The sequence below is a fragment of the Pseudochaenichthys georgianus genome, unplaced genomic scaffold, assembly GCF_902827115.2.
Source record: "Pseudochaenichthys georgianus unplaced genomic scaffold, fPseGeo1.2 scaffold_421_arrow_ctg1, whole genome shotgun sequence".
NCBI classification, from domain to species: Eukaryota; Metazoa; Chordata; class Actinopteri; order Perciformes; family Channichthyidae; genus Pseudochaenichthys; species Pseudochaenichthys georgianus.
The window spans coordinates 172,602-195,082 of NW_027262986.1; the positions used below are offsets into that span (position 1 = coordinate 172,602).

Below are 22,481 nucleotides of genomic sequence, written 5' to 3' on the forward strand. Positions count from 1 at the left end.
TGGATGTTATCATCGGAGGGCGGGGTCAGGGCATGACAGTTCTTTAAATTCTTTAGATCATCCCTAATCTTCGCATCTTTGACCCTAACCCTAACAAACCCCTTAAAATATTAAAAGTAATTGCTTCAACATTAAACCAAGTCCTAACCCAACGCCACATTATCTGCCATCTAAAGATTCTCCACTGAAGGTTGTTTTGCACATCTTCAACATGGACACAATACATATTTATAAGTTTTCTGTGTTTTTGGACAAAGAGCAACACAGGCTCTTTAAATATATTTAAAATATATTAAACATCGTTTTCATTATCATATGCATACGTTTTCATTATCATATGCATGTATTACTTGACTGACTATGACTTTTAACAATACTTTTGTATACAGAAAAGCAAACAGATATTGTTCTCAACTGTATTAAAGTAAACAGGTATTATCTTGAACTGTATTGAAGTGAACATGTATTATTTGGGACTGTTTTTAAGTAATCCTATATATATAAACCTTCTTACATACACTTTCCCAGACACACACACAATACACTCCCTGACCAAGATATCAACACACACACACACACACACACACACACACACACACACACACACACACACACACACACACACACACACACACACACACACACACACACACACACACACACACACACACAATACACTCCCTGACCAAGATAACACACACACACACATACACTTTCCCAGACACCCTGACACACACAATACACTCCCTGACCAAGATATCAACACACACACACACACACACACACACACACACACACACACACACACACACACACACACACACACACACACACACACACACACACACACACACACACACACACACACACACACACACACACACACTCATCTTACCAAACACACACACATGTCCTTTTCAAGGTTCTTTTTGGGGCCAATATAATCTCAAGTACTAATATATCTGTGTACAATGTTTGATTGTTTGAGAAAGAATAGTTTGTGGGAAACCTTCCCTGGGAAATTAAAGGAGTAGAATCCAGCAGTGACTCTCCGCCCCAATATGTCTATATATACTGTTGTTTATTCATGCACGGCGCCCCCTGTTGCTGACTGGCTGGTCCCGATACCTGTATCGCACGGCAGTGGAGCCCGGAGTGCTCTGTTACAGGGCACTCTGTATTTTCGTATTGTGTCTTTTTACCATTAAAATCAGATTATTGTTATAACTTTTATGCCGGTGTTTTGAACTCCTTTTCTTATTAATCTGACCAGGCTCATCTAACAGACGGCGCGGAGCAGAGCTGGGCTTTAAGCCACCACAACTGTGTCTGCTCCTACAACAGTCTATGCTTTTAACTCTAAATGTGACACGTCTTACTTACCATAGCCTTTAGTTAGCAATCTGAGACATCCACACACAATAGAACATGATCTGCCATTTTAAGAGTCTGAAATGAAAGTGGTTTTGCATATCTTTAACATGGACACAGAATAAATAATAGATTTCTGTGTTTCTGGACAAAGAACCCATACAATGATTGTACTTACCACAATGAGACTTCAGTTAATGCATCACACAGAAAGGCACAGAGATACAATGAACACTTGAATTGTTTATTTGTTGAAGAATCAATTAACACAGCATTAAATCCCTCTACCTCTCTCTCTCTCTCACACACACACACACACACACACACACACACACACACACACACACACACACACACACACACACACACACACACACACACACACACACACACACACACACACACACACACACACACACACACACACACACACACACACACACACACACACACACACACACACACACACACACAGCTGCCAGTTCTACTTATTAAATGTGTTCGTTCAAACAAATAAGTCCTGGGAAAATTTACATTTATATACAAAAATGTCAAATCTTCAGTGAAATGTATCGCATTACAATTATCAAATAAAACCCATAAACATTCAAACAAAACTTTAGATATCCCATCTGTGATATCTGTGAACCACCAGCTCCCGTTCCGCTGTCTTTCACTACATTTTCTGGTTCAGCCAGTTTCGCAGAGTCTCTAGGTTCCTCTGAAACCAGCGAACATTTTTCTGCACGTTGTCCAGAGCAACCCGAGTAGCTCTCAGCTGTGACGCCTGCTCTTTGATGGCCTCAAAGAACAACTGCACCTGCAGGATCAAACACAGATGCATTTACAAAAACAAGCATACAACTAAAGGAACGCTCTCCCTGCGGAGATTCGCAACATCCCCACAATTGACGCCTTCAAACGGGCCTTCAAGTCCCATCTGTTGGCCAAGGCTTTCGGCCCCTAATCGATCTGTTGTTTTGTCTGTCTGACTTTTGTTTTGTTATGTTTGTTTTTGCCCTATTACTTGTAAAGCCACCTTGGGTCCCTTGAAAGGCGCTATATAAATCAAAGCTATTATTATTATTATTATTATTATTAAAGGTTTCTCAGAGATTTCCATGTCTAATTATCATCACTATTAGTACAGATATTGCCAATGCCAGCCATTAAATATTGATCATCTCTAAATTGGCTTGTAGACTTTAGATTAGTTCAAAACATAAGAGTGCATTTACTTCAGCGAGCTCCTCTGGAGATGAGAAATGGCCTGTGGTGCCAATGATGATGCTACTAATACAAGATGAACCCAACTGGAACCTGGAGTGCAGAAAGACAACAGAGACACAAATTAATATATCTTCCTTTATTAGCTGTTACACACTTATTGTGAATCATCCAACCAATGTGTTGCTTGTGATATAATGAGCTCTTTATTATTGTAAATCAGAACCTGTTGGACTTGTTAAACAGCATTTTGGCTGCTCGAAAGGTTGGGCTTCCTGGTTCACAAAAAGGGTTTGCATTCAACTCACAGCAACTTGATGAGTAAAAAGCACTTATTAGAGGGTGAATATATTAACTGGGAAAGATGTTTACAATAAGTAGTAGTAGTAGTAGTAGTAGTAGTAGTAGTAGTAGTAGTAAGGAAAATGCATTTTCATTTATTTTTAAGGTTTGTATTATCTTATCTGTATTGTCACAATGTCTTGTGTTGCACTAACCTCTGAACCAATGTGTCCCAGTTCTTTTTGACAAAGTTCCAGGCGAGGCGATGTCCCTGTGGGTTTCTGGCCACCATGAAAATGAGAGAGGAAAGATCCTGGGATCGAATCACCTTCCCTTCGAGACCCAACTCCAGCAATCTGAAAAACAGACACACACACAGAATATAATTTTTTTTCATTTCATTTCAAACCTTTATTTAACGAGATCATAGAACTCTTTTTCAAGGGAGACCTGCAGCAAATAGGTTCCATGTGAAACATAAAACAATAAAGGACATCATACATTATATTTACAGGATACATTTACATAGTTATAGACATTTACAAGTGCCCATAGTATCAACGAGCATTTCATTTAGCCTAGCTTTAAAAACATGCAGAGGAATGAGATTGCTCAGTTTCAATTCTAGCTGAAGATTGTTCCAAGCAAGTGGAGCTGCGCACATAAAAGCTGTCTTACCTAAGACAGTCCTTGCTCTTGGCACATCTAACAAGACTACATCATGCAATCTCAGATAATAGCTGCTTGCAACTCTCTGTGTTATCAGAGAGCAGATATAATACGGGAGTTTACCCAACAAAGCTTTATAAATAAACGTGTACCAATGACTGAGCCTCCGTACAGAGAGTGATGGCAAACCTGCCTTGGTATACAGGGTACATGTGTAAGTGCTTTACAACATGCTCTATTAGCGTCACATTATCTATCATCTAACTCTGACAAGGACACAGAATAAATATTAGATTTCTGTTGGCTGCAGCACTGGGATGTAATACCCTATGTTTGCCACATGGTGACAGCATACACTGTGTGAAAAATGAAAAAGAGAGAAGATGTACCTGTGTAGTTTGTTTGTGTCTCTGCTGCAGGTTAAGGCAAACAGGATTTTGCTTTTTTGTGCTGCAGACGAAGAGATGTTGTATGTGTGTAAGAGTGAAGCCCAGCCACGGTCCTCCTGAGCTCCGACTGAAAACACTGTCTTTGCCACATCGGTTGGCAGGCTATGGTAAACACAAGCAGAGACGTGCACATTAGAGACATGATGAAATACAACATTCAATAGCCCAGCCGCACACAGGCCATGGCTGCTGTTTATTTGAATGATATCAGAGTTTGGTGACTTATAATGATGAGTGTAAAAAACATAATTTAGGCAGACATACTTGAGTGTACCCTTGGACTGCAGCCAGTGTTTGAAGCTCTGACGGGCCCGCTCCAGACAGGGAGGGTCGTCCAGGTGGCAGGCCAGTGACAGGAGCTCTGACCGCAGCCGCCGCTCGGACACAGAGCCCCCGTCGCTCCACGTCTGCTGGTCAATGACAGCACGGAAAAATCGCAGGATGTGCATCTGCACACGTCAAAAGAAAGCATTAACCATGAAAATAAACTGCTTTTAATGCCAACATTTGCATATATATCATCCTCATTGTGTAGTCTTCTTACCCGCAGCTTGCGTGTTACATCAATCTCATTCCGTTTCTCAATCATATGGTAAAAGGCCTGCAGAGAGCCCAGTCCTTGGAGGAGAGGCACGTTGTGTGTCTCCAATTGCAGGTAACCAATCAGGTCTAAGCCTTTATCGAGCGACAGGTGACCTGCCCTTTGGAGACATGCAGGAATATTTCAAAATGTTAGATTTCAGGACGGATCATTGAGGCTGTTTTTTCTTTTTTAAATGACTGTCTGTGTTGGTCCAACACAAACCCTCAAGAACACATAGATGCTTACGTGACCAATTGAAAAGCGTTGTGTATTAATTGAGTCCTGTCTTTGTAGCTCAGAGCGGTGTGGTTTCGTCTCAGTAGTTTTGTCATCTTGTCCCAGCCACCATCCTCATAATGAACCACATAATAGCCTGTCATGTCAGTGTTGACTTTCACCCAGCTGACTTCCTCTCCAATGTGTATACTGTCTAAATGAGAAATAAACAGAATAATAGAATAAAAAACACTATAATGTCAAAGCAAAAGTGATATTATACATGATTTATATTTAACACATTCGCTCTTTACCTGTTTGTGTGGTCATCAGGTGTCTGTGGATGGTGTTTGAAGCATCCGTCTTGTATGTCAAAGGGATATGCCAAAGGAAACTACAGGAAAATAGAGTTTTATTGTATCATCAGGTCAACTTAAAGTTAAAGGTTTTACTGGGTAATACCAAATAGTTTTAGAAACTGTGAAAGTGCATGTGCATGCTCACCCCTTTTGCAAAGAGGACCAGAGAGGATCAGAAGGCAGCACTGTCCTCAGGAACCTGTCCTGTCTGAGCAGCAGATGGGGCCCCTTCCTAGTAACGGTTACCAGAGGAACACCTTTCTGCAGAATCCAAGTGTTCATCATGGCTGTCAGGTCCAGGTGTTCCCCTGCAAACAGGTACTGAAGGAGACAACACGTGCGACCGCACCATGGCATAAGGTCAGATCGAAATCTTTTAAAAAGGAGCTTGAGGAAAACCCATGAAAAGAGGTCAGTAAGGTTTATTATGTTTACTCACTGCATTCTTGGAGGCCTGGCTGCTGCTGTAACAGTGTTTTCCTGAGATGAAGTCCTCCTCGGAGCATGTCTGGAAAACAACCAATAAATACCCTGCATTGCACCTTACCATAATACATGAACATTTATTTTAGGCAGCTGTTCAATTACATTTGTGATCGATATAATTCAATACAACTAACTTTGAGACTTAATTTGTGTGAGTCACAATGTACACCATGTCTCAGTGGTGTATTCTTTTAAAAATGATTTACATTACTGGTAAAAGAGAAAATAATACTCAGACATACTTTTCATTTGGATTGATACCCTACTTTGAGAAACTTTCAAGTATCAGCAGTTGATGTATGCACCATAATGAATTGAATGGCAAACAGTCACGGCTGTCTGAAAGGTATAGAAACATCTACATTTAAAAACACTACAGCATCCATTATGAAATGTTAAGTTAGTTAATAAACATACCAGATATCTAATATATGGAATAAAACAAATACTAAAAAGATTAGTTAATTGCTTTACAAGAAGTCAAAAGACTTCACAGTGAATTTCACACACAGGTATGTAAATTGTGTTTGTACATTGGCTAGGCTGTCCCACAGGTCCTGGTTGAGTGCATTTTTGTAGCTGTATTTGCGGAGGTATCGCACGATCCCCCGCTGGAACACATCATCTGTCAGGAAGTGTCGCAGCATGTGCAGGACACATGCTCCCTGGTGGGAGAGAAAAGGTATTTTAATCAGACCAGAACATTTTATATTGTAGGTTGATTTCAACACAGTTTGAATGGAGTTACACTATTCATAAAGAGATCAATAGTTGTGCTGTGTGAGTTTAGCGGCCGTTTTCTAACAATTTCAAACCAGGCCAATCAGAAGTGTTTTTATATATCTTTGATTCTGTGGGTAAAACATTTCCACAGATTATACTCATAATGAATTGCTATTATCAGTTGAATGTTGTCTTTGCTTTGGGACTGAATGAGGCAAGGCAAGGCAAGGCAAGTTTATTTATATAGCACTTTTCAACGCAAGGCAATTCAAAGTGCTTTACAAAAAAAAAATGAAAGACATTAAGCATTAAAAAAGAAAAGCTAATAAAATAAACATTAAGGAAAAATACATGGATAAAAGTTACAGTGCAGTCTAAAATATGAATAGTTCAATTAAACATTACAAGAAAAAGTACATGGATAAAAGTTACAGTGCAGTTTAAGATATGAATGAGAATGAAAGATTACTTTGTCATAGGAGGCCGTGTCAAACATCTGTTTGATCTGAGTGGGGTTCTCTGCTGGGCTGGATATTGGCCGAGAGGAGTTCAAAGAATCACTGCCAACTGCTGCAAAACAGGTGTGCAGAAGATATTCCTCCTGCAAAATTGCACACAAAACATGTTAATAAGTGCTCTCTTCTAGGCTTAATATTAATCTGTAACTATTAATCATTTATGTTGATTCTCAGATTAAACAAAGCACATGCCACTTTGAAGTCAGGGTAAGTGGCCTCCACTGAAATATACTCCATGTATCGCGCAAATCCTTCATTCAGCCAGATGTCGTTCCACCACTCCATGGTCACCAAGTTACCAAACCACTGCAGGCAAGATCAGTAAGATTACTACTGAAGCTTAACAAATATGTAATCCTGTCACCAGAGTCCAGACACAATGTCATACTCTCACCTGATGGGCGAGCTCATGGCCAATCACCATAGTGATCCAGAGTTTATCAGAAATGGAGGATGTGAGAGGATCATAGAGAAGGCTCGTCTCTCTGTAGGTGGTCAGACCCCAGTTCTCCATCGCACCAGACTCGAAATCTGGGATGGCTATCAGATCTGAGAGAAAGAAAACACAGCTCAGGGAGCACAGAGTGGCAGGGTAAAGAGAAGCAAATGTCACATTATGTAAAAGTAGTGACAAAAACAAATAGAGTACCTTGCTTGGGAAGAGGATAGTGGATGTTGAAATATTCATCGTAGAAATCTAGCATTTTGACAGCAACCTCCAGGGCGTAGCTAGTTTGCTGCCACTTCTCAGGGGAGGCATAGATGGACACCTACAGATACACAACAGTGCATGAAAAAGCAATTAGAGTGTCCTTGAGAGAGAAATATTGTTGGCGAGAAATGAAGGAAATCAAATATCGTTGGGGAGACCACACCTGCACCCCAGAGGATGTTGTTGCCGTGACAGATTTGAAGTCACAGATGACAAAAGCTACGAGGTACGTGCTCATCTTTACACTGACATCAAACTGGTCCTCAAGCAGGCCATCACCTGCTTCCACTGTCTTGACCTGAAATACACAAATCACATATTGTAGCCATTTCTTAAACATATGTAAACATGTGAGACACCTAGCATACAGGCAGCACTCACGATAGGCATGTTGGACAGGGAGATCAACTCTGGATTCCTCTTGATCCCAACGGTGAAATTGGCTTTGAAGCTCGGCTCATCAAAACAAGGGAATGCCATCCGGGCACTCGTGGGCTCAAAGTGAGTTGAAGCTAAGGTTCTGGAAATCAGAGGATAGTTTTTGTATTTAATAGACAACAGACTATTGAATATGTTACTAAGCTTGCTGTGAATCATCTCTTGCCTTGTCTCTCCTGTGCTGGTTCTGTAGGTGCTCTTATAGAAGCCATAGAAGCCTTCTGCAAGTTCTGCCCCAAACTCAATGCACAGAAAGTACTTTCGCCCACTGCTGAGCACCCTGGGAGAGAAAATGCCAATCTGCTCATGGGAAGGGTGATGAAGAACTGGAAGAACCTAGAACAAGAAGAGATAGACAGTTGAAAATATGTGTTATTCAAAGGTAACAAGAACAAATAAGCTGTAATAATATTAACTCTGCTTTTACCATTACCTTATCAGACAGATGAGTGAGGTTCTGGTCCAATATCGTGGCCTTTGAAATCTTCAAACCCTTGCTGTGTAACACAACCCAGTTTGTGTTGTTCTGGACGTCAATCTGGATCTGCACTGAGCCAGTGAAACTGAGACTAGTGAGATTGGGGTGCAGGTGGAGGTCGTAGTGAAGAGGAATGATGTGCCTGAGATAAAGATACACTTGTTAATTCAATGATCCTGCAAAATATACTTATGTCTTCGATGGGGCCGTTATAAAAAAAGCATGAAGGGCACCTTGGCAGACGAAGACGGCTCCAAGGGAACGAGAGGTTATCCGATCCTTCAGGGGACTGTTCCCCTGCGGGTTGAGGAGGACTTGATGCGTGTTGTGAACTTGTGTGTGAGCCAACCAGAGACACATGGAATAGAGAGAGAACTAATAGCCCCAACAAAGCCATGATAGATGAAATGTCCTTCAACCAAGTCTTTCAAATAAAAAAAAGGGTTGTGTGAAATGCTAAGTCACTATTGAACTGGGGCGTATAGGTTGAGTGTTGAATGTCTGCCGGGATGATGTCCAGATGTCATACTGTCAGAATACTGCTGAATCAAAAATACCAGGACGTTTCCTCTGAAACCTGAAAGACATTTGAGCAGGAATAAAAATACATCACATATATATTTAAATGAAACGATTATACCAATGTTCTTTCTTGCCTCATTCAGCCAGTTGTATGGTTATGGTAATGGTTATGGTTTCAAAGGTTATTTCCTCATCACTTTCAAACTTGTTATCCAAAGTTGTTATCCAAACCTTCAAATAATGTATCTGCCTACAAACCTATTCATACAGTGTAGCTTGCAATGCAGAAAATATATATCTACCTATGAGGCAAATGTTTTTTATATTACAAAGGGCTTCTGCATTCTGTTGAGAGAGGTTTGTTAATATGCAAACTGAGCGCGGCCCTAACAACAACACACCTCGATCTGAATGAGACTCAAACATGTGACAATCAAACCACATGATTTTCCATGGGACAAAACAAGCTGAGGACACAGCTATAACTGTGTGGGGACAACAGCTGCAGCAGCATAACTGCAGCTCAAACAAGGCTACTCACAGTAGCTGTGCTGCACCATGCTGATAAGGTGAGGAAGATGTAATTCACAACATAAACGTAAATTAGTCTCAAATATTGTTATACATTTACAGTTAGTAAAGTATTGCTCACATTTACAGTAGGCTACTTAATTGGAAATGTCTTAGCAGTAATCAAATAGCAATTGTCAAAAGAGCTTTACCTCGTTTATTTTAGCTTCATCATCCTCCCCTGCATGTCCTGCTGTTGAGTTTCACTTTCTCTTATGAATTCCTGTGTGTGTGTGTGTGTGTGTGTGTGTGTGTGTGTGTGTGTGTGTGTGTGTGTGTGTGTGTGTGTGTGTGTGTGTGTGTGTGTGTGTGCGTGCGTGCGTGCGTGTGTGTGTGCAGGTTAGGATCATCCCTTCTTACCTCAACAGTCGTAGGCAGGTGTTTCCAGTAAATGAAAGGACTCTTCATTGACTCCACATTACGGTCCTCAGTTTTAACGTTTTAACCAGTTAAAGCCCACATTGTGTAAAAAGAGCTCACAATAAGCACCAACTGTTCCCCCTGTGCCTCGTGTTAGGGTGGGGGGGTTTCATTGTTAGCATGAGGTCAAAACAATGTGACATGTCAATCCCCATAATGCAATGCTCCTGGCAAAGCCAAACGGCATGCCCCCATTTCACACAGTCACACGTATACACACGGTGCACACACAAACACTCACACACGCACACGAGACAGCAGTCACTGAAGCCACTAAAGCTAACAGAGACATGACTGAGCCATCCAACGGTTTATATTACCTTCCTATCATCTATTTGTGGACAGGTAAGGGTTCTCACATTTTAATACTTTTATAATGTTATATTATGAAAAGGGAATATTTTTTAGCCAATGGTCAAGAATATTCTACATCAATCAGAAATATCCAAAATATCAACTTCTCTGATTTAGTTTTACTTTCGTCTTTTTGTACATTTAAACAAAACTGCAGTGTTTGAACTTAATTAATGGCTGTTTCAGATAGAGTAAATTAAAATAAATAGAGTCAATATTATTTATAAAGCAAAAATTACAAATTTGCAACAAAGAGCTTTTGACACTATTCTTAGTTTTTTTTGTATTAGGGTGCCTTCTGCTAGAGTTACTACATAAAATCACAAAGTTTTGTGGAGGTTTTTAAGATTTCAGCACAAAAATAACTAGCTAAAATATTTGGAGTCTTTTATGGCAAAAATGATAAATGCATGAAGGATTTAAATATACTTTAATATGTAAGATGTGTTGTGTGATGTTATATTGATGTCCATGTTTGAAATTCTGTTCCCATGAGAAAACAGCAAAGTTGTTTGTTGTTTGTTTAAACAAATTGCAGCATATCTACAATTACTTTATACACTTTTTCTACATCGTTGCCTTGTTGTGTTTGAACCAAGGCATCACCTTCAGTCGGATAGTCACCAACCAAGATCTTTTTTTTTCATTCTAATATCCTCTTCATGTATGTCATCTTCAAGGAGGAGTAAAGTGTGATGTGCTGGCATCTCTGGCCCCTCCGGTCCACCTGTCAGGGGAGAGGTTGGGCTGGACCCTGCTGGTCTGTATGGTGAGCGACTTCAGGAGAGGGCACCTAGAGGTCAGCTGGAGGTCACCATCAGAAGGCCAGGTATCCAGCTCCCCATACAGCATGGCTGTTAACAGGAAGCATCGTGGAAACAGCGCTGTGGCAATCATCACTGTGGCGACCGGTGACTGGCCATCGTACAGCTGCTCTGCGAGTCACAGACGTCACCCGAAAGTCCCCAGGAGACACCACTCATCAGGTAGGACTACACATCGGTGTGTGTAATTTCTACTCACAAATAAAAGCTACTTTTTGATTTACAAAGGTAATTCTTTTTTACAATTTTAGATCACAAAAACAACACCTGTTATGAACGTGAAGAAACGGAAGGTAAAGGTGTGCCACTATTTAAAAAAAGAAACCTTCTGGGTCATACAGATATTGTTTGTTATGTTGGTGTGTGGTTTTTTTCTACAGATGTCGGTCTGTGGACTAATACAGTGGTAGTCTTGGCTCTGAGGCTGATTCTCATGAAGATCATCGTCTTCAACACTTTGATGACCATTTATGCTGTTATTAAGTGGTGAGAGGTTTCCACTCACATTCATAGTGTGGTCCTATACTGTGTAATGTGGTTTAACTAACATTGTATGTAACTGTTCAATGTATTTAACCTTTCAGATGATTGAAATGGAGAGCTTCGTTAAAATCAAGTGACCTTGAAAAGAAACCCAACCCAGAAAGGGAAGTATTTCTTGACTGAAGTCGGCAAAGTGAGGATCAGTTTACACTGACTTTTGGATGGGAACCTCTTGGATTAAATGGGAAATCCTCCAACGTCAGGATCACAGGAGTAGCAGGTCTCAAATTCTACTAATCTTTTGTGGCGCTCTTTCTCATTGACATCGCAGGTGTTGCAAACTGTGGCAGTTGAGCACAGATCTTGTTTGTGAGGCTGATCTTGGTATCTGATCAAAGCCTAACCTCAGACAGATGGGTTAATGCACATGCTGGTGTGTGTGTGTGTGTGTGTGTGTGTGTGTGTGTGTGTGTGTGTGTGTGTGTGTGTGTGTGTGTGTGTGTGTGTGTGTGTGTGTGTGTGTGTGTGTGTGTGTGTGTGTGTGTGTGTGTTTTTTTCTTTTTGTGTTCTCACTGATCTTTATTCCTGAATTCCTTGAATACTTAACATACTATGAAAAATGTAGGGGAAACTTAGCTGAAGGTTTTTGGAAGTTTCCAAATGAACAAAAAAATGAGCATCTTGTTTTGTTTTTTTATGTTCTGGTCAATTGTGACATTAATAAACAGAAAGTAAACTTGAACCATTTTGACTTTATTGTTTTTGAAATAAAACACTTGCACACAGTTTTTTTCTCCATGTTTTTTTTCCGTTTTTGTTTTTTGAGCGCCTTAAGTAACACACTGACATAGCAACAGAGCACCACTAAGTGGCAGTACAATCACATCTGACATTTTTTTAAATTATTATCCAACAGCAAGAATATGGAGCTTAACTTCCTCTACAGGACACTACGTTCATAAATAAGTTAAGTATTTCAACACTGACCAGTCGCTCTTCACCAAACTGACACTCACACGCGATGTAAGAGATTACATTGCCAAGAACTGAGATTAAGCTGATTATTGCCAACATTTCTATCAGGTTTGAAATGGCATCCGTTTCCCACAACACACTGCTGAAGCACATGTCTCAGCAGCGAGTGTGGTTTGCAGTGTTTTTTCTACACTCCAGTATCTTACACTTATCCCAGGAAGGATCAGCTCATCAAAAACAATCTACAGTAGCAACTTTAAAGAAAGAAGAGTGTGACAAAGATAACGGTGCTGGTTTGGTGGTGAGCTATGATCTCCTTTGTACATAAACATACAATATCTGTCTTTGGCTCAAATTAACACAACAAAGATACGAAGAGCAACATACATGAGCCCGTATTGTCACAGCCTTTTGTCAAAATGGTGGGAATAAAACAAGCACATCCAAGCATGTCACCAACTGGTAAAAAACAACACAGGCACTCTCACACACACTTTCACACACACACACTTTCACTCCAGATATTTGAAATCAGGACTGAGGAAAAACAACACATTCAAACGGCAACAGAATTGTACTGATGGCATTTGCTGTGACAATATTCATAATACATTCAAAAGAGAACAACTCACATTGACCGACTCGCATTAAAATGAGATGCTGAGTCAAATCAGCTACTGGAAGAATTATGGATATCAATAAAATGGCAGCTCCTTGAATTTAAAAGACGTACTTTGAAATGATCAAAATCTATATTACAGGTGGTCTCCAAAACGTGAGCCATTGAGGATTGGTGGAGGACAGCAAGAGCGAGAGAGAGAGAGAGAGAGAGAGAGAGAGAGAGAGAGAGAGAGAGAGGAAAAAACACTGATGTGGATTTATAGGAATAAAACGAAATAAAGTGCTTCTGTTTAAAACAAACATCCTCTGTCTGAGGTATCAAAGAATAATCACAACAAATGACACAAAAACAACTCTACGCCATTACACTGTACACTGAAGACAAGCTATTTACAGTTTGGAGTGTATATCCACACACTCTATTCACCCACACATGTGTGTGTCATTGTCCGGCGTCTTATCCAAAGATAAAGACAGATTGTGAAAGCCATCATCGCAACTCTTGAGTCACTACCCAGTAGGCTGACTCTGCCAGGTGTGTCAAGTTAGTGTTGCCAGTATTTTTTGGCCAAAAACTTGAGTTCCCAGTAACCGTCCAGCTGTTTCCTCTTCACATGAGAGAGGCGTCAGTGCTCAGTAGCAGTGCCTTAGCTAAAAACTTCCCAAACTCTCTCTAGTGCACACACATAAACAAACTTCCTGCTTTGCTCTCACATCGCCACACTCAGGACACACAGCAAGAGCACAGCCAGTTGTTTGATATGTTGAGAATCAGAGTGTAAGGTGGAGTGGGCCGAGCTGCGGGGGTAGATCCTCCATTTATCCTGGTGAGGGTGGAGACTCTCCATGTCCTTCTGGGCGCTGTACGCCGCCACTGTGAAGTTAGCATCCCCGGTGGTGAGGAGATCAAACACACAGGAGTGGAAGTAAATGTCCTGCACCTCTAGCTGCTCCCTGCAGCGTTGCTTGGCCCCCTCCACACTAAAAACCTGCGCGGCACCGTAGGGGGGTGCTTGTGTCTGTGAGGAGTAGATGGGATGGCGTAGCTGCAGGCCGAGCGGCGGAGCAGAGAGGGGCAGGGGGAGGTGCCCCGCCTTGTCGATGCGCTCTCCCCCGGGGCAGCCGTTCAGGCAGAGCTGCAGGTCCTGGGTGGAGTCATAGGCCTGAGCCAGCTCCTCCGGGATCCGCACTGCCATGGTGAGGTAGCGGCCCAGCTGGCGCACGATCACAGTCACACCGATGTAGCCGGCGTGCAGCTCCACATGGTTCCCCGGGCTGCGCTCAGAGATCCACAGCGCCCGCACCTTCCCAGTGGCACCTTTTGTACCGACAGACATGTGGATGGGCTCTCCGCTGCTCACCGTGCCATCATCAAATGCAGCCGGGAGGTTGTCTGTGACGGCCTGGTAGACCCTCTGGTCTGTGCACCCCTCATAGGGCTTGAAGATGATGGTGATCTATAGAGACAGAGAGAGGAGCATCAGGTCAGTCAGAGATATTTTAGTTTCAAGTTGGTTCAATGAATGATATAGAGTTCACAAGTCAATTCATTTAGGACAAACACAACTACAGTAAGGAGATGAGACAATAGGCAAGGCAATTCAAGTTTGCTCATATAGCACATCTCAACAAGAGGCAGTTCAAAGTGCTTTACAGAAAAACAAACATTAAAAGCATTAAGGTATGGTGTATAAATACATTTTAAAAACAGTCATTTAAAAGCAAGGAGAATAAAAAGCTACAATAGAGTAAGATAGGTATTAATAACAAGAATAAAAGTTGTTTTGCAGATATCAATAGTTGTTTGATTTATTACAAGGTGGCGGCAAAATAAAAGTCTTCAGTCTGAATTTGAAAGAAGTAAGAGTTTCAGCAGACCTGCAGTATTCTAGTACTTTGTTCCAGATATATGGAGCATAGGTAGGAAACAATATGAAGATGAAATGTCGAGCTGCAAAGATCAGTCAATTATTTGATTATATAATTGAAAATAAATTAATTGGCAACTATTAACCCTGGGGATTTGCTACTTTTGCTTGTATAAAATATCTTTGTTTGACAGTCGCAATCAGCTGTTGCAGCCCTAATTAATTGCTTAGTTAATCGACAGAAACTAATCACCAACTACTTTTATAACTGATTTATCATCTAAATGAATGTCTTTCAGTCACGCATTTGAACCATTAATCAATTAATCAAGAAAAAGTACCAGAATAATTGGAAAAGATTACTAGAGATAAGGTAAAAGGCACTTCTCTCTCTGTCTGTCTCATACCCGCACACAAATATTAACATTCACCCATTACACCGGTTATTGACTCTCATCACCCGACATTTGATAAATTACTAAATTACTTTTTAACAAGTTTTAATTTGACACAGCTATGCAAACATGCTGACACACACACACACACACACACACACGCACACGCACACGCATGCACGCACACACACACACACACACACACACACACACACACACACACACACACACACACACACACACACACACACACACACACACACACACACACACACACACACACACACACACACACACACACACACACACACACACACACACACACACACACACACACACCTCAGTGGTAAGTAGAGCCAGTGGTGGGTACAGGGTGTGGTGTGAGCATTACGGTTAGCACTAGCATCATAGTTCCGGTGAATGGCGGCTTTGTTCACATGACAGCCGTGAGGAATGAGGCCTGGCAGGCCATTAGGCCTGGAGGGCTGTTAATGTGTGTGTGTGAGTGTGTGTGTGTGTGTGTGTGTGTGTGTGTGTGTGTGTGTGTGTGTGTGTGTGTGTGTGTGTGTGTGTGTGTGTGTGTGTGTGTGTGTGTGTGTGTGTGTGTGTGTGTGTGTGAGAGAGAGGGTGTGTGTCCCTAATAATCATGACTAATAACTTGCCCCACCTCTGACACAAGGTCAAACCTTCAGTTCTACAGTGTAGCAACCCTACTATTTGCTTAATGTGTGCGTGTGTTTTTTTTATGTCAATGTGTGCATGACTAAGTGTATGCATGGGTGTGTATGTGTTTTAATAATTAAAGCTATCGACTAAGCTAGAGAGGGTAGATCATCGGGGAAATATCAACATAGCTTCTTTAACACCACAAAGATCACCTTGTGTGGCTCGCCATCCATTTAGCTGTGTGTGTCTGTGAGTGTCTTTTTGTCATAAAGGGATAAGGACTCTTAACACGCATAGTGCTTTAAGCTGAGTGCAAGGAGTGGCACTTATGAGACACACACACAAATACTTGAAAACACACACATGGGTAAACAGTGGGTCCTTTCACACATCTCATTCCATGTTATTAGAGGTCAGGCTATATGCAGCCATAAACCAAGTTAACTAAGGTTCCAACACTGCCTCAGTCACAAGAGATAGTCACAAGATCGGGCTGTTGGCCTCACACCTCTTGAGTCTAAGGAAGCGAGAGACATTGAGACAGAAAGAGAGAGAAAACTAGAGCAGGGAGAGCAAGTGTATTTTCCAGCCTCACATTGATACGATTTCTTACTCTAACGCAGAGGAAAAGCAACTTAAAAAAGGTCATTATTGAAAAAATGTGTCCCTCTTACCGACACAATTACCTCCATTACACCAGCTGCTCTTACTTAATAGACTCTTTCAGTCTTAATACAACAAATTAGACCCCAAAAGCCTGTTTCGCTTTGATTCCCCTATGAAAAATATATCTTCTCACCTTATTGGTTGCTGTGGCGCTGGAGCCAGGTACCACGGGGACATTAGTGACCTGTACTGACAGATAGTCGTTATCGATTAGAGGCCACGCCCCCTGCACCTTGCATGTCTGGAAGCTGTCCTTAAACGTCCTCAGGTGTGGGTCCCCGAACAGCCCGCAGAACAGGTAGACAGGCCGAGTGTGGACATGGCCGTGGGCGTGTGTGTGGGAGTGTGTGTGTGCGTGCTGGGTGCGACTGTGGTAGTTGCAGGGCTCGTGTTGGACCTCAGGGCGCGTGGAGGACGTGGGCCCGTCTCTGGAGCAGTTCCTCTGGATCATGAGGTCGGAGATGCCCAGCATGGCCGCGTGGAAGATGAGGTCCCCCCGGCAGGACTTGGCTGTCTTCTGGGTGCAGGCCGAGTATGAACGTAAAGCCTTGCAGAACTCAGTGTGAATGCCATCCACTACCGGAGACAGGTGAGAGGTCAGGGACACAAAGTCGGTGTTGCACTTCTGGATATGGCAATGAGGGGTGGCCACCTGGCACTGACCTGGAGAGGACAAAGAGCGGAGAGATTGTTATCAAAGTGATAGATAGTACAGATAACAGTAATATAACCGGAGGAGCAGCTCCAACTAGGGTGGGCAATATGGTGGTATAACACTAGATGTTTTAATATCGTAATAAATGTTTTTTTCTGGTGTTATACGCTACGATTTACAGAAAGTTATACAATTCTCTGAACTAACAGGACTGTTCCAGCTGTTCTATAATGTCCATTCACTAATTAAGTCATTAGATAAATTACTGATAATTGTTAAAAAAAATCTTATCAAATAAGATTTTGAAAGCAATATAGTCAACCCTATAATATCATTGCAATAATGATATTATGGTAGTTGGTTTAAAATATTGTGATTTTATATTTTCACCATTTCTAGTTAAATCCACCTCTGAGTTTAGTACATACCCACATTATCAGACTTGTGGTTGTTGGAGAGAGGGCTGGGTGATATCAATGCTACCGGTCGGTAACAATGCAACCTAATAAAATTGAAAAAAAGAACCCTGTGCTAGTAAAAACTCTTGATGAATCAGTAGTGCCGCTCTGGAGTGTAATACATCTGAAGTGTAATAAAGCAAAGAGCAGCCGGAGAGAAAAGATAAAGAACATTTTCCCACAAGGAGTGAGATAATACTGCTCATAAAGACAAGGAGCACATAACACATACAGTATTAAAGGAGCGAGCAAGACACGTCAAGGTGTGCTATGTACACAAACCTGCTACCATTAGTTTGAGACGCTCATAATTATAATGTCAAGGCTGTGGGAAAGGTTTTGATTGGTTATTTGTAGAGGGTATTGTATTTATGATCCTGCTTTTCCAAATAAAATACAAAGCCAGAAATGTACCTTCATAAATAAAGCTTTTACTTTACGTTTGTTTACAGCTTTGAACACCACAGTAGGCTGAACATAGTAAATCCTAATGACTTTATTCTGCCCATGCATACACATTAGAAACAAATGTCATGGTCTGAAATTGTTCCTGATGTTTTATCGGTTGCTATATTTTCAAATGCAACAGAGGTCAAACTTTCCTTTTATATCATAGATCATCAGAGAGAGAGGGAGTAGGAGCGAGGGAGAGATTAGAGACCAGACCTAATGCATCAGTCACAGCGTGCTACTATTAGATTAGGCCAGAGAGAGGCTCTGCAGTGTATGGGCAGCTGTACACACACACACACACTCACATACACACACACAAATAGCTTTCTTAGAAAGAATGCTGCTTATGCTTCCGTTCAACGTACACAGTCTGTGATCTTCACATGGTGGTATGATCTCCTAATGGCTAACCAAATAAAAAAAGAAACAGAAAGTGCATGGTGTTTACTGATATCAACCATTTTCTTTGTGACTCCAGCACCTCACAACCAGTAACACATCGACTCACAAGCAAACAGCACATTCCAGCTTTTCTTTGTACATTTATTTGATTTCAGGGCATGGCGGAGTTGGGCGCCACCATTTGGGGGCAGCAGTGCTCTGAGTTTTAGAAATGATGGTAGAGGTAGGACCCCCACTCGCACCACGCTTCAGAATCTCTCTCCTGCATGTTAAATACTGACAGCAACCCACAGAAACACACACACACACACACACACACACAGCCTGCCGTCCATGCCGACCACCACTGTACAGACGGTCTGAGTACTGAGGACACATTGTGTCTTTGACTGGCGCACCAACAGCCTCCTTTTTTCCTTCCCATCTGCCTAGCAGTACCTAAATACCGCTCCCAATCTAATCAGAGTGGGTTTATTCTCTTTCGAAGGGGTATCAGAATCATGAGCTGCTCTAAAAACACACAGAAGCACTCATTCACTGATATTTTCCCAGCAGGGTGACGTAGCAGACACTCGACACTGTAACTGAAGGACTCGGGTTCAAACCGCTGACTTATATAAAGGTTGAAACCTCTCTGATGACAAGCATCTACTGGAGTTTCACAGCAGCTGACCCTGCACTTTTGCCTGCCTGGGTATCCATCAAGCAAGAAGAGAGGATTTCCACATGCTGATTATTAATATGAAGCACCATTTTTTCCATTAATCTCTCTCCTGTGAAGCCGTCCTCTTAAGCGTCCTTTCTAAGCCTGCATAGCTGTAATTTCAAAAGAAAATCCAATCTATGCATATAAATGTGCAATTTGTGGAGAGATGAGATGAATACAGAAGTGATTTGAAGATATTGTAAAGAAGAGTGTAAAGATCTCCTCCCGTGAGGAGCTGATGCAGGAGAGTCGTTCAACACATGCCGGCTTGGTTTATTTCATCCCCTGGGGTGAGTATCTAATATAGACACAATAAAACAGCCAGCAGTGCCCACATCTCTCCCACCACAATATGAACCTGTCTTTTTCACTCCTTCCCCCTCTCCCAGGTCTCCTCTTTTCTCTCAAGCCTCATTTGTTGTTAGATTTGTTTCTTAAATCCTTCCCTTCCATCGGTACTGTTATGATACAGCCCTATGCTTCTCTCGCCCTCAGCCCTCTCGGTCTGATTCCCTGCTCTCTCTCTCTCTCCCACACATCCCGAGGCCGCCTCTCTACCATCAGACAGAGGTCAAAAGATCCAGCAGCCGAATCTCTCCGGCTCAGTTTAGCGATTCTCTCTCCCTGTTTGATGTACTCAAAATTCTCTGATCTCCGTAAATCAGAGACGGATCTGCTGGGATCGTCTCTCAACTGAGGGAATGGCTTGTGAAGTGCTTATTGATCACCTTGTTGTGTGCACTCTCTCTCTCACACACACACATCACACAACTCACACAAACATCCCTCAAAGCTAAAATATACAAAGCTTTACAGGAGCTCACTACAGCATGCTCTCTTTCTCTTTCTCAACTTGACAAGCATGAGGCAAACAATACATCCCTGCCTCCTCGTCTAAAGAGACACATGGACGGCTGGAGTAAAATATGTCAAAATATCTTGATATGTACACAAGTTATAACAAATAAAACAACAGACTCAATAATACACATTATTTCCCGGTGACGGATGTGTAGCAGAAGGTGCCATAGGGGTCTTTAATGCGAAGTGGGTCTCTGTGTTCCCACCAGGCTTCGTGCAGAGGCGGTTTTGTCCCGCTGGTTGAGCCGTGTTAAACTAATTACTGGAGGTGTGACTGCTCAACAGACAGCCGCCACAGCAGCCGACCCCCTGCACACACAGCAACACACACACCCCAAAAGAGCTGGTTTTTTGATAGATGACATTATACTGATTTATATATTAAACATGCCTCTGCGATGATGAATTTGAAACCAAAAGACAATGTGGTAAATAGTTGGTTAGTAAATCATGGAGTCTGTTGCCACAAAGAATGAGTCATATTATGTTTAAGTATCAGTAGCCCTAACAAACACCTTGTAAACTTTCAGGGAACACACTCTTCTTTTGTGACATTCTTCTGTTTTTTTCTTTCTCCTGTCCAGCATGTGGATAAGATTGTGAGGTGTGATTTTCTGCTTTTGGTGATTATTAGAAAACAAACAACCACAGATTCAAACGCAGTGCCGTTCACTTCAATACTATCAGATATGACGCATTATATTAATGTGCACCATGCAACTGAACATTAACTGTATTTCCCAATATATTAAGTCTTATTTACAACAGTTCAGCCCTAATCCTAACTTTGTATGATCAGATGTACACTTTAATGGATCCTGGTTTGTTTGATATTGCTCTGAGTATAAGCTGTGATCTGCTATATGGACATGAGGAGAGATAGTCACCCTATCTTCCATTCTCTTCCCCTCCTCCATGAGCCATTAAGGGGCAGACAGGAGAATGACGGCCCAGGAGAGAGAAGGGGAAACTCGATCCGTGCTCAGACTGCTGCACTGCCGCTGGAGAGAGAGCCATTGTCAGGCAGCCCTGGGCCCAGCACAAATATCAGCTCTGCATGGAATAGACACGCATAATAACTAATAAAGTATCTCTAATCAAGACTTAATGCAACAGACAGAGAAAAAAACATGTTGTTACTGTGGTTATAGTGTGAAACTGGAGAACAAAGTGCAGGAAATGACAGATTAGCTGCGACCACGAGCGAGAGACACACTATTTGGTGTAGTGATAGAGTGCAATTAGTTACCTAGTTGAGCACCGCAGCAGACAGCGATGATCAGCAGCAGCAGTGGCCGGAAGCGGCGCACCAGAGACGCGGAGACGAGGCGCTCAGCCCCGCGGCAACAGCATCCGGCTCTCCCCATCCCCGTCCATGCAGGGCCAGGAGGGGAGAGTGGACAGTCTTCCGAAAGGCGAGGAGGGGTGGTGTCCAGGCCTTCTCACTTCTACTTCTTCTTCTGCCTCTTCTGCCTCACTTTGCTCTCCTTCCTCTCCTCCTCGGGTGCGCATGAAAACACAGCTGCTCCGCGGAATGCAGGGCGGAGGGGGTCGAAAGGCAGGAAGAAATCAAAGTGCAAGAGAAGTCACTCCGACGATAGTTTTACTTTTTGCCCGGCACTAACTCAACACACCCACGTGATTTAAGTGCGCTCCCTTCACGGTCGGACTTTCGCCCGGATTGAGATCACTCTGTGCTCTCCTCTCGTCCCAAATCACATCACTCTTCCTCACCAGGCCGGGGTTTCTCCTCCACTCCTCCCCTTTCACTTTCTCCTCCTCCTCCTCCTCCTCCTCCTCCTCCTCCTCCAACAAATCAATAGAGAATCAACCAAACCCTGCTGGCGGAAAACCCGCCTCGCACCACTCTCTCTCTCCCACACACACTCACTCTTGAGAGATCTGTCTACAAAACGAATGAAGAGGCCGGAGAAAAAAAGTTGTAAAACGTTGGTAAGGTGCCATTAAATCACTGTGTAGAATAACGGGTTTCCAATGTAGGCTAATGCTACGGTCAAGGTCCTTTATGTGGGAGCTGATCAACATAAACCAGAGCTTCTATAATACCATA

General features: G+C 42.3%; 3 protein-coding genes across 3 annotated transcripts; 1 reads left to right on the forward strand and 2 right to left on the reverse strand.

Moving 5' to 3' along the window:
• Window positions 1-1,601: 1,601 nt before the first annotated feature.
• erap2 (endoplasmic reticulum aminopeptidase 2) lies at window positions 1,602-9,832 on the reverse strand. Its single transcript, XM_034078388.2, has 21 exons — window positions 9,756-9,832; window positions 8,745-9,088; window positions 8,467-8,653; window positions 8,200-8,369; window positions 7,977-8,115; window positions 7,759-7,893; window positions 7,533-7,653; window positions 7,278-7,432; window positions 7,076-7,189; window positions 6,835-6,966; window positions 6,176-6,307; window positions 5,596-5,664; window positions 5,302-5,477; window positions 5,112-5,191; window positions 4,828-5,011; window positions 4,543-4,699; window positions 4,263-4,447; window positions 3,939-4,100; window positions 3,096-3,236; window positions 2,610-2,691; window positions 1,602-2,191 (listed from the first exon to the last, which is right to left on the reverse strand). The coding sequence occupies exons 2-21, from the start codon at window positions 8,906-8,908 to the stop codon at window positions 2,048-2,050; spliced, it is 2,829 nt and encodes a 942-aa protein (XP_033934279.1). The 5' UTR covers window positions 8,909-9,088; window positions 9,756-9,832; the 3' UTR covers window positions 1,602-2,047.
• On the forward strand, window positions 9,508-12,426 carry LOC117442386 (uncharacterized). The gene is made up of 6 exons (XM_034078390.2): window positions 9,508-9,602; window positions 9,943-10,368; window positions 11,058-11,363; window positions 11,453-11,494; window positions 11,582-11,687; window positions 11,786-12,426. Coding segments are annotated over exons 2-6 (639 nt in total). The 5' UTR covers window positions 9,508-9,602; window positions 9,943-10,184; the 3' UTR covers window positions 11,787-12,426.
• On the reverse strand, window positions 12,422-22,159 carry rgmb (repulsive guidance molecule BMP co-receptor b). Its single transcript, XM_034078389.2, has 3 exons — window positions 21,660-22,159; window positions 17,009-17,538; window positions 12,422-14,737 (listed from the first exon to the last, which is right to left on the reverse strand). The coding sequence occupies exons 1-3, from the start codon at window positions 21,775-21,777 to the stop codon at window positions 13,991-13,993; spliced, it is 1,395 nt and encodes a 464-aa protein (XP_033934280.1). The 5' UTR covers window positions 21,778-22,159; the 3' UTR covers window positions 12,422-13,990.
• Window positions 22,160-22,481: the final 322 nt, after the last annotated feature.

Coding starts and splice junctions, on each gene's coding strand:
- erap2 (XM_034078388.2), bottom strand. CDS start 8,908: ATGGCTTTGTTGGGGCTATTAGTTCTCTCTCTATTCCATGTGTCTCTG. Junction 6,967..7,075: donor CTTACCCTGACTTCAAAGTG/GCATGTGCTTTG, acceptor GCAATTTTGCAG/GAGGAATATCTTCTGCACAC. Junction 2,692..3,095: donor TGGGACACATTGGTTCAGAG/GTTAGTGCAACA, acceptor TCTGCACTCCAG/GTTCCAGTTGGGTTCATCTT.
- LOC117442386 (XM_034078390.2), top strand. CDS start 10,185: ATGCTCCTGGCAAAGCCAAACGGCATGCCCCCATTTCACACAGTCACA. Junction 11,364..11,452: donor CAGGAGACACCACTCATCAG/GTAGGACTACAC, acceptor TTACAATTTTAG/ATCACAAAAACAACACCTGT. Junction 11,495..11,581: donor TGAACGTGAAGAAACGGAAG/GTAAAGGTGTGC, acceptor TTTTTTCTACAG/ATGTCGGTCTGTGGACTAAT.
- rgmb (XM_034078389.2), bottom strand. CDS start 21,777: ATGGGGAGAGCCGGATGCTGTTGCCGCGGGGCTGAGCGCCTCGTCTCC. Junction 17,539..21,659: donor CTGCTGCGGTGCTCAACTAG/GTAACTAATTGC, acceptor TGTCCTCTCCAG/GTCAGTGCCAGGTGGCCACC. Junction 14,738..17,008: donor GCGCCACAGCAACCAATAAG/GTGAGAAGATAT, acceptor CTGTCTCTATAG/ATCACCATCATCTTCAAGCC.